This window comes from Cupressus sempervirens, chromosome 4 (genome assembly GCF_028749045.1).
Source record: "Cupressus sempervirens isolate cs-2001-9-10 chromosome 4, ASM2874904v1, whole genome shotgun sequence".
Taxonomy (NCBI): domain Eukaryota; kingdom Viridiplantae; phylum Streptophyta; class Pinopsida; order Cupressales; family Cupressaceae; genus Cupressus; species Cupressus sempervirens.
This window is the reverse complement of record NC_143121.1, coordinates 366,357,579-366,371,756: the sequence shown is the minus strand read 5'-3', so window position 1 is coordinate 366,371,756 and position 14,178 is coordinate 366,357,579. Positions and strand designations below refer to the sequence as shown.

Sequence of the window (14,178 nt, the reverse complement as noted above, 5' to 3'; positions counted from 1 at the left end):
TATAACATGTTATAATATTATTGCAAGCACTAATTTAAACTTGCCATCCACACATTTGTGATAAGGATCATGCGTACCCTATCCATAGTAAAAATCATAATATTTACCATTTTATTCATAGTACTTTGACTCGTGAAGATTATACACATGACCCATATTGATTGACAACAATATAAAAGTTTAAATAAATAAATAACTAAAGAACGACATAAGAGTTAAATGAAATATAAACAAATATATAAATATGTCATAATATTATTGAGAGTACTAATTTAAGCTTGCCATTCCACACATTTGTGATAAGGATCACACATACCCTATACATAATAAATATTATAATATATATCATTTTATTCATAGTACTCTCACACCACCCAGATCGATTGCGAACAATATAAAAGTTTAAATAAATAAGTAAATAACTAAAGAACGACATAAGAGTTAAAATGAAATATAAACAAAAGTTGTACCCTTCCACTTAGAAACCAGCACAAAATATAAATGGATGGTTAGGACAGGCTGCGGTAAACATCATACCACGTGAATTAATGCATTAAATGAAAATACGGCTTCAACATTTCTGTCGTCTAGCACTTTAATAAAAATCACTCGGAGAAAATGGACGCCTTTGATTTTTCGGTAAATTTTGTGTCGAAACCCACCGTAGGGACACCCGGCGACACTGAAGGTAAGGACCTCAATCCGTATTCGTTTTCTTGTTTTCTCGGCGTGTTGTTTCCAGTTGAAAATGATATGCTTACGAAATGTCGACAACAAATTCGCATCTGATTTGAGAATTCAGAAACGATTCCCTGACAGCTAATGGAAACACATAAGTCTAATCTCAATTATTTCAACATATGGAACATTTTCTGTCTTGTTTTGTCTTTTAGTTAATTTAGGACATGTGCCACTATATTTGACAGCATTTGTGACGTATTATCATTTGACTGATGTATAAGAGGCCTTCATTTGATTTCATTTTAAACATTTCTAGATTTCTTAAATTATATTTTATGTATGAATATAAAATAAGCCATCAATTAAACTTGATGTTATAAAATAAATAACGAATTTGTACTTATACATAATCTAGGTTTTACGATTATCAACATTTCTAACATAGTAATAAGTATATTTTTTGAAAATAGATAAAAGAATCAATTATCAAGCAAGACTGCATATTTTGAATATTCATGTAAATAGTAGACTTTTTAATACAAACATAAATGACTCTTAGAGTTTGAAAGGGAAGTAAAATTTCTCATGAAATATATCTGCCATAAGAAGATATCCATAGTCTCAATTGATACAGTTGAATTCTTCAAACAACTCGAATTTATGTGATACCATTTCTCTAATTTCAACTCTTTTTTAGTTTTAATTGTTAAGCTTTATCTTCTCATTTCTTCTTGATTTTAAATTTATATTGAAACAATAAATTATAAACATCGCTATCTATATTATGGACCATGATTATTTAAGATAAATTTTCAATAAAGAAAATTCTGCAATTTATATCCATAATGAACCACTCCACCCATAAAGTACAACACCTAGAGACCATCTTTAAAATTAAAAATCAAATCTTCAGTAATATTGAACTTAAATACATCTAAACTATTCTGACATATACATGATCTGTTTCAATCAATCGAGCCCAGAAACAGATTATGTCAAAAATAGAATATGGAAATCTGATAAAATTCATATTCCCATATATTTAAATGTGTGTGATATAATCTATAACTATTTTAAGTTAAAAAATTTAATTTGCAATTTTCAATTGTGATTTGAATTGGAAGGAAGTCATTCATGGCTTTGGCTTTCAAGATTATGTAATTGCTGATTCTACTTGACAGGTTGTCCTTAAAAGCATTTCGAGAAACAAGTGTGCTGCTATGTTTTATAACAATTTTCATCATAGAACTTGTACTCTAAGACTTTCCTCTAATGTACTCTTCCAGGTGGCTTTCCTTCTGTTTTAGTACCAAAAGTTATGCAAGAAGAACAAAGAGGTTGCCCATCAGCTGCAACAGATTAAATAACAAGTTACAAAGTTTCTATCTTGTAAATATGTCATTTATAAAGTGTAACCTTGATAAGTCCTGGTATGAATTATTGCATCTTAATTATTCATTTTTCTCGTAACTTTTAATTGTAATTCTTTTATCTCACACACACATACGTATATATCGCACGTTTAAATACTTTGGATAACACTTATTGTATCGAACCACAATGCAAATTGCAAACCGAATATACGGGAGAATTTTTGGCATCCCTCGTTAGGAAGGCCCACAATAGGGTTTCAGTCAGCCAAACAGCCTATATAAGGAGCCCTATCCCATCCGCTTAAACCAAGGTCTCCAAGCATACAGTCTCCAAGAATGAGAATGAGAGGGGCCGCAATTGCTCTGATGGCAGCTCTGCTCTGGAGCGGGATATCTACGTCTGCCTCTGCGGGAGGCATAAGCGTATATTGGGGTCAGGATGGCCGTGAAGCTTCTCTTAAAGAAACCTGCGCGAGTGGAAACTTCGAGATGGTCATGGTGTCGTATCTGATGATTAACGGCAGCGGTGGCAACAGCGAAACGCCGGAGCTCAACCTGGCAGGCCACTCAACGAACTCGCTGAACGAGGACATTAAGTCTTGCCAGTCCAGCGGCGTGAAGGTGTTTCTGTCCCTCGACGGGGCCGTTGCAAACGAAGCCCATGCGAAGTTCTTGTCTAGTTATCTCTGGGATCACTTCCTCGGGGGGGAGCCAGAGACCGGGTCGAGGCCCCTTGGAGATGCGGTGCTTGACGGCGTTGATTTCGGCATCTACGAGGCCACCACGGAGCACTGGGACGATCTGGTGAAGACATTGGCCAATCTGAGCACCTCCTCCAACAAGGTCTATCTCAGCGCTGCTCCACAGTGTCCCTATCCCGATGCTTATCTAGATAAAGCTCTGCAGACGGGACTGTTCGATTACGTGTCGATCCAGTTCTTCGATAACCCTTCCTGCGAGTACGTCAGCAATGCTTCCAATCTGTTGAGTGCATGGAACACGTGGACCACATCTGTGACTACTGTTCAAGCACGAGGCTTTTACCTCGGGCTTCCGGCTGCGCCTGATTTTGTTGACAGTGGTGGGTATATTGAGCCCGAAAAGCTTATCGCCGAGGTGCTGCCTGGGATCAAGGCCTCTGCAAATTACGGAGGGGTGGCGCTGTGGACCAAGTATTGGGACGAGCAGACCAATTACAGCTCCATCATTAAACCGTACGTGAACGTAAGCGACGATGCATCTGTTAGAAACATTGGCGTATATTGGGGTCAGACTACCGCTGAAGCCTCTCTTCTTCAAACCTGTGCAACGGGCAACTTCGAGATTGTGGTGGTCTCGTATCTGATGATCAATGGCAGCAGTGACAACGGGGACACGCCGGAGCTGAACGTCGCAGACCATCCAACGAACTCGCTGAATGATGATATCAAATACTGCCAGTCCCGCGGCGTGAAGGTGTTCCTCTCGCTCGATGGAGCCGTTGCAAACGAAGCTCATGCACAGTTCCTGGCTACCTATCTGTGGGAGAACTTTCTCGGAGGAAAGTCGGATTCCAGGCCTCTCGGAGACGCCGTATTGGACGGCATTGACTTTGGCTTCTACGAGGCATCGACTGAGCACTGGGACGATCTGCTGAAGGCCATCGCCAATCTGACCACCTCCTCCAACAAGGTCTATCTCAGCGCTGCCCCGGAGTGCCCCTATCCCGATGTTTATCTCGCTAAAGCCTTGCAGACGGGGCTGTTCGACTACGTGTGGATCCAGTTCTTCAACAACCCTATCTGCGAGTACGCCGATGGTGACGCTTCCAGTCTAGTGAAGGCGTGGAACCAGTGGATCGACAGCTCTGTAAACACTGGTCAAACACGGGGCTTCTACCTCGGCCTTCCCGCCTCCCCTGAATTTGTCTCCACCGGCGGCTATATCGAGCCTGATGTGCTCGTCTCCGATGTGCTTCCTCAGATCGAGGACTCCACAAAGTATGGAGGAGTGATGCTCTGGACCAAGTACTGGGACGAGAAAACCAACTATAGCTCAACCATTAAACCCGATGTAATAATGATGCCGTCCCCTGCTGTTAACGTGCCTACATTAGCCTCTGCCTGAGAAAGCGAAAATATGGAGTAATACGTAGGAACCTTAAATAAGAGTCGAGCTATTCTTCAGCTCTCTCACAAATGGAGATAGTATATGTAGTAGTTCCATATAGTATATGTATGAGTGGAGATATCATATGTGTTTATTTTCCTATGAATTACGTTTATTAATTAACAGTTATGCTTGTTTCCTTAAGATAAAGATCACAATTCTATATTTAGTCATGTTCATTTTCAAGTAGATTGTACCCTTAAGATAGATAAGTGGATGTAAGCAATGTTTTTGGTTTAAGATGAGTACCATATTTTTACGATTATTAATTTAGAATAATTCTTGTTTTTCAGTGAAGAGATAGATATCATGTATATTCTAATTTCGCAATGGCTAAATAGGTCAACAAATAACTAATAACTAGATAGGTATCTTTAATATTTACAACTTTATCTAGAGCATAAATAAAAGGACATATAATAGTTTTATCTAAGAAAAATAGTCTCACAAGGGTATTCACAATATACCAGAATGGTACATGATGCTTAATCAATGAATGCTTCCCCATCTAAGGAAAAAATATGTTTCTTTCCTTTACTAGTTTGGTATAAGTAGACACATAATGTTGCATGTGGAAAAGTTGATTAGTCATTATGGCTACCAAAGGGAGAGGAAAAAACAAACAAAGTGAGCTATTAAAGAGAATCTTCGATCACATACAAATCATTGAATTCACATAATCTTATGAGACTATAAACAGAAAAGAAATGACCGATAATTTTACTAAAAAGAATTTAAATTGTTAAAAATATGCTGCCAACAAAAAGGGACTACGTGAAAAAGCCATGTATAAAGTGCTTAGAATCTAGATTTTTTAGTGAAATAGGGAAAAGTAATGAGAAAACAGATATGTTCAATAAATACTATTTAAATATAATCCAAATGTATATTAGAGGGGCATTTGTATTTTATAATTAATTAGAAGGTATGAGCGCATTGATTCATTTACTCCTTCCTAAATGTAAGGTAATTAACATATTGTTAAGTTAATTAAGTAGGCAAATGAAGTTCATCCTATTACACACCACAATACTTGTGTCTATATAACTTGTTCTTATTAAAAGTGAGATTAATTAGCCAGTTGAACTTCATATTGAACATTTATTTCAGATTCATATTTGAAGATGTGTGACATGGTTTACTTTCCTCTAAAATATTTCATAACTTGTAAATATCTTCTCATCAATAAGTGTTTAAAATTAAGTCGCCAAAAAATCTATCAATTTGATTTCTAAGAGGCATAATATATAGATGTGTACATGTTTGAATTATGTAAATCAAGAGAGGATCCCAATCCTCACAAAATAGAGACATATGTGGGCACAATGTAATAACCCAAAAGTAATGAAACTACCAAAAGAAAAGAAAAAAGACAAACTTTTTTGAAAGAGTGACTTTTCAACAAAGCAATTTACTAATGGCAACAAGAGCCCTAACCTAAGAAAGGATAACCAAATGAAAAAGTAGAGTTTAGGAAGGAAACCTAGACCATATAAAAAGACCCTTGCAAAATAGAATAAAAGTGATTCTCTTAAGACCCACACCCCTAACCTTCTTAGATTTCAAAACTTTAACCCAAGCAATTAAGTGTAGTATGTTCTTCTCCTTAACGTAAGACCATAAGAATTATTTTTTAATCCTATCAATTGCTTCAAAAAAAGTAGAATAGATTTTAAAAGCACTTAGAGCATGAACTACCATATTCTATAGTGAAGACTTTTGGAGGTACATTTTACTAACTTGACCCAATAAAGCTCCTTTCCAACTAGCTAGCGTTCTATGGAATATATTAACAAGATCACTCCAAAAGAATCAAGAGGGTTTCTAAAGAGGGGGAGATGTTGATAAGTAGAAGAGAGAAACTTGATCAAACTACAAAGTATCGAAGAACTTATAATTTTTCTATCATATGTAGTGTTAGTGAAGAAAATAGATATATCATCCCAAGTGATAAGTTGAACAAATGCCAAACAATAGTAGTTAAGAGTTTTCTTCAAAATTTTCACTTCTTTAATTGTATCCACCATTGTGATAGCCACCATTGTGAAGATGGTATCTTCCAAGAATTTTTAGTGGGAGAAAGTCAAGTTATCAAGGATGGCTTAACACTAGAAAGAAGACCTTTTTCCAACCCAAGATGAAATAAATATGCACAAGCATTTAACTATAATGAAAGAAATGGTGAAGATTAGATAGTGTTTCCTTAACCCTCTAGAAGGTTTGAATAAGGGGTTGTAGGAGCCATTAAAATGACTGATTGGGAGGAAAAAGAAATTAGATGAGAGATCAATTAACTAGCCTTCTTATCAAAACCAAAATCATTAAGGAATAACTGGAGGTAACTCTAGACCATGTGACTTTGATATATCTAACTTCATAATATATTCCTGATTCTTGGGTAGCTCCACAAGGTGGTTAATCTAAAGCACATAAATAAGAGAATCTTAAATCTACCTACAAGTAATGAATCCACTCTATTGTGAAGAAATAATTATAAGAAGAACTGAAAGAAGCTTTAGAGAAAGCACATTTAATACAATTTTATTAAAATGTTTCCATGTCTAATAGGTCTAAACGTGTCCATACAGCTAGTAGTAGAGATTTTAGGAAAACAAGGAAAGATTACATTGATCTCCTTAAAATGTTGCCTTGAACCAAATTATATTATTAAATAATTTTAATAATGTCATAGAAGATGATATCCGAAAAAGGTTCATAGAAGAATATTGGGAAACCATTAGGACTAGGTGCCTTGTTACCTTTGAAAGAAAATATAGCATATTTAGTCTCCTTAGGAGTGAGTATAATATGAGTATTACTCATATTATCATCTTTTGAAAAAAGGGATTGAAAGAATGTGCATAATTCCTAAAAATATTCTTCCATAGTATCAAAAGAATTATTTGCAACTCTCAATTTAGAAAGTCTATTAGAAGACCTATGGTTTAGAACAATGAGGTGGAAGAACCTCATGTTCTTATCACGAATAGAAAGAGGAATAGATCTTGATGTTTGTCTCCAGAATTATTCTTCCTTAGGGAAGATCTATCATGATATATAATTAGAATTTCATTCTCCTCCCTAATGCTTTCCTTTGTGTACCAAATCAATTAAATTTTCTCTTGATCATCTTTAAGATCCATTTGAATAGATGCCTTGGAAAGAAAGATATCCGAAAAGAGATCCTTGTTCAATAATTAAACCATATTTTTCACATCTCTTAACTTCTTGGCCTCTCTGGACATAGGTAAGACATCTACTTTTATGCTCCAACATTGGTGAAGAGAGTCATTAGGAGTAGGATGGGACAATCATATTCTTCCACATTTAAAGTGGAAGCTTTTCCTATCTAAAATAAGATTTGTAACAAAGGATACATGAAGATGACTTGATTCTATATGGAATAAATGAGAGAGAGAGAGAGAGAGAGAGAGAGAGAGAGAGAGCATAAATAAGAGGAAAACTAATAATTGAAAAAAAAGGATCTTTCCTATTTCACCTGAATAATATTTGAACCCACTCTTGGGCTAACTAAAAACTAAATAAATAGAACCATATGGTCAACATTGTGAAGAACATGGTGTATCACCTTAAAATGGATGCACTTCCATGTTAAGAGCATTTATCCCTCCATGTAAGTACTCTATGGTCATGTCAAGCACCTTGGATAGGTCTTTACATTGATCTAGTTGTCTTCCACCTGTTCTACTTCTCTCTCTATTTCTAGCCTCTTTCTAACAATTTTCTCTGTGAAACTAACAAATTTGACTTTTTGGGTCAAGGATGACCTAAAGGGTCAAGGTCAACCTTAACCGTAACCTAGGTCAAGGATGACTTTGACCCTAACCTAGGGTACTGTTGACCTTATAGTTGACCCTAGGTCTAATTTTCAAGTTCCAAGAGTCTCAAGATATCAGGCTTTGGAAAGTTTCATTTTCCTGCTTTCGGGTCTATTGTTTCAGGTTTCAGAGTGGTAGACTCTTAAATTTAATTTATTTTTGTTCAATTTCTAGGGGTTAAGGTTAATTGGGATTTAATGCTCCCATGTTGGCCTTCTCTAGAAGTTTGTACCCTAGATCTCTATATAAGGAAGCCTTCTTCTCTCATTTTGACATCTATCTATTATCTACTTTTTATGAGGAGATATTATACCAGATGATCTATTATCAAGTGTTCAAGAATTCAAGTGTTCAAGCATCCAATTCATCAAGGAGATGAATTGTTAGCTATTGAAGGAGTCAATATCTATGGATCCCTCTTGTTGAACATTTCTACATCCACATTCATTCAAGCCTCTTCCTATGAAAAGATGCATTCAAGATTGGTGTTGAAGATCTAATGCCATTGATTTGAGACATCCTACATTCATTTGGACCATCTGTACTTATGGATTCAAGGGTTCAAGTCCTCCACAAGGATTTCAACGTAAGCAAGGTGAATAGTTCCATTTAATTTGTTTATATATATTTCAGTTTCAATTACACTTGAAGGTTAATTCCAAATTGGGGTTTGACTAAGGCAAACCCCCATCGAAACAAAAAAAACCCTTTCCTTGTAGGTGCAGGTACAAGACAATGAATTGAAGTACAAATTTGGATAACCTTTTTGTTGAACTTGGGGGATTTGTGAACAAAAAATTTGTTAGAGAAATGTAGGTCAAGGTCGATGTTTTGCAGTACAATTGTTCTCTAGGTTAAGATTATGCCCTGCTATTAGGGTCAAGATCCACCTACCTTCAAGAGGATAATTTTTTTAGGTTTTCTTTATCTCAACATTTCCATTATGGAGCAAGTTGTAAAATACACCAAAATTGTACATAGACATCAAAAATTGACATTTCTTGATTCACCCTACTTTGAGGTTAGTATTTGTCTCCAAGATTTCAAGTACTTACTTTCTATAATAGACTATAAGATTTCCTCCTTTCTTCATATTCTCCATTATTTGATTCATTTGTGCATTGACCACTTCCTCGTGGTTAATCAACTTGAATTATTCCTTTTGGGAATTTGGGTAAAGGATAGGTCCTATATTCCTCCTCACATCATATTCATAGCTCATTCAAACACATTTATTTCTATCATCCATATTTTCCTCTATTCATTTTGGTGAACACATTTTTAACCTATTGACATGGGAATCAATGAAACTCATATGGTGAAGTTTTCTATCAAGTTAGGAAGGGATACAACTAAAATTTATGGTGTCCTTCAATGGAATATTAAACTCACACATTACAATCCATTCCTCATGGAAGATAATAGCCTGAATTTTCTTGAAGTATATCTTTCTTGCCTTCTAGAAATTAGGGGCATGAATTTTAATCAAGACCCAAGAAGATTGATCTTTAAGATTCTTGAATCTCAAAAAAGTTAGCTTATTTCAAGACCAACCATTTCTCTTGAACATAATTAAGGTTCTGGAACTTTTTTTATTTTTTATTTTTTCTTTTATCTCTCATTATTATTTGAAATATTTGTAAAATAAATTTTAAATGTCCCTTATGGAAGATATAATCTTTCTTAATAGCTCATGGATCCCCTTACATGATATCCAATCAAATAAGACACTTTACCATTGAGAGTTTGCAAGTCCCAGACATTGTTCTCTGGAATTCTTATACTTTTCTTATTTGAGTCAATTTTGAATTCTTTTAGTAATGGATTTCTTAAAAATTTATATATTATTTCTAAAGTTGGTATATAGGTGGAGCTATTTGTTAAATCCCACAAGCACGTGAATTCTCTCCAAGTAAAACATTATTATTAAATGGAGGTAAATAAATTTATTTACTTGTTCAAAACTATAAGAATTATATTACTATATGAAAAATATTAATGATACAAAAGGATGAATTAAATTGTAAATGAAAACATTATTTAAGAAGATTATATTAAACATGATCAAATTTATGATGACTAAGTGAATGATAAAATATAAGGTAGAACCTATATCTTTTATTGTTGAACAACCACCAACCTGTCTCAAAGGATGTTATCTAGATCATTCATTATAGTATTTAGGATCTCATCCATCTTCTTAATCGTAGTGAGAATTTTCTTATCAAGGGAGACTAGATTCTTATTAATTCTTCTACGATTCTCCACCAATTCCTTGATTTTGCAAGGGTTTCTGAGTCTTTCTTCTTAGCTTATTTTCTTTATTTTTTATTCTGTATTATCACCCATTTTATGTCTTGTAGCATTGACAATATTTTAAGCCAGGACTTATATTTATCTTATATCAATAAAGTAGTAAACAACCAATAATGTAATTATTTAGATAATAAATATGTCTAAAGAGCACTAGGTGAGGTCCAAGAAGGATCATAAAAGATAAAATTCTTAATATATCATATTCTCAAGTCCATGTCTTCCACTATTGAATAAAGTAAGTATTCTTGAGTCTTGCTAGGCTAAAGAATTATGAAACATAGCATATCTAAAGTTCATATTAATAATTTTCACATATAAACAAATCTACAAACTAAGATGGGTCTATATAGGTTTATAAAATATGGCAAGGAATTTTTTTATCCAAGCTAACTATATTTATTCCCTCCCAAAACATGTAACATCTCCTATATACTTGGTCACTTTTCAAGAAAAGAAAAATTATATGTAATGGTTTTCATTTATGTTTCTTCATTTCCACCACAAAAAAATTGATATAAACTATACCACTAACTTTTCCATTGTTTCATTTTCCATCACAAAAAATTGATACAAAGTACACCACTACCTTCAGCAATAAAAACAAATAAAATATATGAAAGATTGAATGGCTAGAACACACATTCAATGCTCTACCACTAAATATGAATCAATAGTGAATTTTACCACAAATATAAATAAAATAAAATAATAAACATAAAAACTTACAAAAATAAATAAATTATAAACTAGAATACCATAAATAATAAATAAAATCATAGATATACATATATAGATCCATAGATACATTTAGTAATCATTAAGTTTTATGCTATTAAAACATGAAAAATATTTTATGAGGTACTAAGATTAACTATAATATCATTTTTATTTCATTATCAATATTGGATATTGTAAGTTTTTCAAATAAGAGTTTTCAATGAATGCTTATATGTCAAAACATTGAATCTTTGATTGATTATTAAAGAAAACAATGTTATCCTTAGATGGTGAGAAGGATAGAAATGAATAAATATAAAAGAATAGAAATGTTTGAATTAATGGTATATATAAATGAACAATGATAAAATAAAATCAATGTAATGGGTGTTGAATTTTTTATTAGAAAGAGAATAAAATCAATCGGATTGACTTCAAATTTTCAAATAGTTATTGGAGACAACTTATATGGCTATAAAGAAGGGGATGGGCTAATCTTCAGACAATATGTACTAAAGAAAAAATAAATTCAAATATTGTTTTACCAAATTTAGGAAAATATAGTGATGTTTTTACAATTTTTTGTTGTTGTTTGGACTACAAACTATGCAAATTATGAAGATCAAATGCTGAAATTTTAAGAAAAATCGATGATGTTTTTTATTTTTTTAAAAATTGGTGAACTGTATAGTGTGTAGGGAGGATAGTTATATCCATAATGAAGGTTTTCTATATTGAATAAAATGAAATAAAATCAAAGAATTTTTAACTTGTGGAGAACCCATTTCAGTGAGGTGACTGATGTGCTTGCACTAATAATAACAATGTTCTTGAAGTTCTTCCAATAGTTTACCAGAATCAATGCCATTATGTTCTATGCCCTAGTTCCCTTCCAAACATTGAGACTCCAGTTCAGTTGATGGTGATGCCTACACCAACCAAGAAATTGGAAAAGAGAACGACGGGGTCAATTAGAATATCTAGTTATAATTTAAAAAAAAATAATAATTGCACAATCCAATTCTCAATTAGCTCAACATTTTTGCCAACACATATTGAACTATTGGTTCTCTATCTCAGATTTGAATGGCACCATCACAAAAATAATTTAAACTCAAGGTTCAGTCAATTCAACAGCGAGGAACTAATTGCAATAGCAGGATATCCAAAATACATTTAAGGGGACTGTGAATCATTTCCTTCAATATTTTAAGCTAAATAGTATAAATGAATGTTTAGAAAAATATTATATTCTATTGGTTTTAGAAGTCTAGTCCTAAATTCTTAGGTTGAAGCTTTCAATATAAAATTAGTGCATGAACATCAAATTACAATATAAAAGTTTTCTATGCACATCAATATATAAAAAGTGAAAGTAATTCCATTTGAAAGTTAACATATCCCTGGTGGGCTCTTTGTGAGCCATTCAACTTCACCACTAAATCAAGTCTTGCTAAGTGCAAGGCTCCGACACCATAAGGGATGAGGTTAGGATCATGCCCTGAGTGATTTTGATGGCATGGATTCCCCTTAGTCCTTGGCTCTAAGCCAAAGAGGTTTTGGGCACGAGTGGGCCAATATCAGGTTCCTAAAAAGTCTATGTGGTAGCCTTCACTGGTTGCTAGCTTGCAAGCTTCATGCCTCATTGGGTTGCCTCATAGGTCTAAACCTTCCATCAAAAAAAAAGTTAACATAATTTTCATTAAAATAAGTGAAATTAAGGAAAATGGTAAGCATTATAAAGTTTTGACATATTTTATATGTTATTAGTTGCACCTATAAATTGGCAAAGACTAAAGTTTTAATATTACTCTTTTTTCTATTTATTTATTTCTAGGACACCGTGTGTAGTCAATTTATCCTAGGTTTTGTAAAACTATTTTATTAATGTGAGATTTTGTCACTTTATTCCCATTTTTTGATAGGTAATTGTTGATTTTCCAAGTGGTCTTTTTGTTTTTGTGTTGAGATAAATTGGAATTTTTATTGGAGAACATTTAGGCATTTTTTGAACATTACACTTAGCAAAAATCATTTGACACATGTTGGTGGCATTGGATAGGTGGGATACTTATGATAGTTCACATGTCTTCACATTTTCCATGCACACTTCTTCTTAATTTCTAGTTTTTCTACTTTATCAATTGACTTATTTCAAAAGATGATTAGGGAAAATTTTGCAGAGTAGATTGTTGCATACAAGGACATTATGGTTATGATGAGTAATGGTAGTTCTAACATTTTATATCTTTGTATCCATTTCTTTCATGGATTTCTTTGATTTAAACATTAGAATCTTAAACATATTGATGAAATTAGATATATCCTCTACTAGTTAATTTTAGTTCTTGTAAAATTTTCAATCGATGTAATTTCTTCTCATATACGGGAGATGGTGGAGTGTGATAAGTTATTGAAGCTGATGGAGAGGGAAGGATTGTTATTTTTAAAGCTTGTGACACAAATATTAGATGCACAAATCAAGCTTCACCCTACCCTCTAGGATCTTACTCTGAGTCATCAGGGTAACTCCCATGACCATAAAATTTTAGGTGTTAGTAGAGAATAAGGTGAATAGAAGCCTGGCCACCTATCCTAGCTACACAACTTGACTTGCAAGAGTGGAGCTCTCTCTATTATTTTTTCCACTCTAGAACGGTGTCAAGATTTGATGAAGGTTCACAAGATTTATATTTGTAAAAGTTTTCTAAAGAGCATTTAATTTTATAGTAACATGGGAGAGTAACAATGATGGATATATAGTTATTGAGTAACATTAAAGAAAATGTAAGTAGTCAAGGTTGTACTTGCAACAAGTTTTTGGTTGTGTGTATTAGCAATTTTTGATTGGTGTTTTGTTAGTTTTACTAGTTAGTTAAATGGATTAAATTGGTCTACAAAATAGTGTGTGGATGATTCAGATGTAATTCATCTAGTGGTATATTGATATAGGAAACCCTCTATAGAGTGGTTGAATCCAGTGTGGTGGTCAATGTAATAATTCAAAGTAATAGAGAATTGTGTTCTTTTGTATATCTTGTCTTCCATTGTTCTATATTTTAAGTTACATATTCATTTAAATTTCCCTTCTTTAGATTGGAAAA

General features: G+C 33.4%; 1 protein-coding gene across 1 annotated transcript; it reads left to right on the top strand.

The window, feature by feature from the left end:
* Positions 1-2,352: 2,352 nt before the first annotated feature.
* On the top strand, positions 2,353-4,352 carry LOC149561584 (uncharacterized). The gene has a single exon (XM_089825197.1). It carries the CDS (start codon positions 2,391-2,393, stop codon positions 4,158-4,160), a length of 1,770 nt encoding a protein of 589 aa, XP_089681323.1. The 5' UTR covers positions 2,353-2,390; the 3' UTR covers positions 4,161-4,352.
* Positions 4,353-14,178: the final 9,826 nt, after the last annotated feature.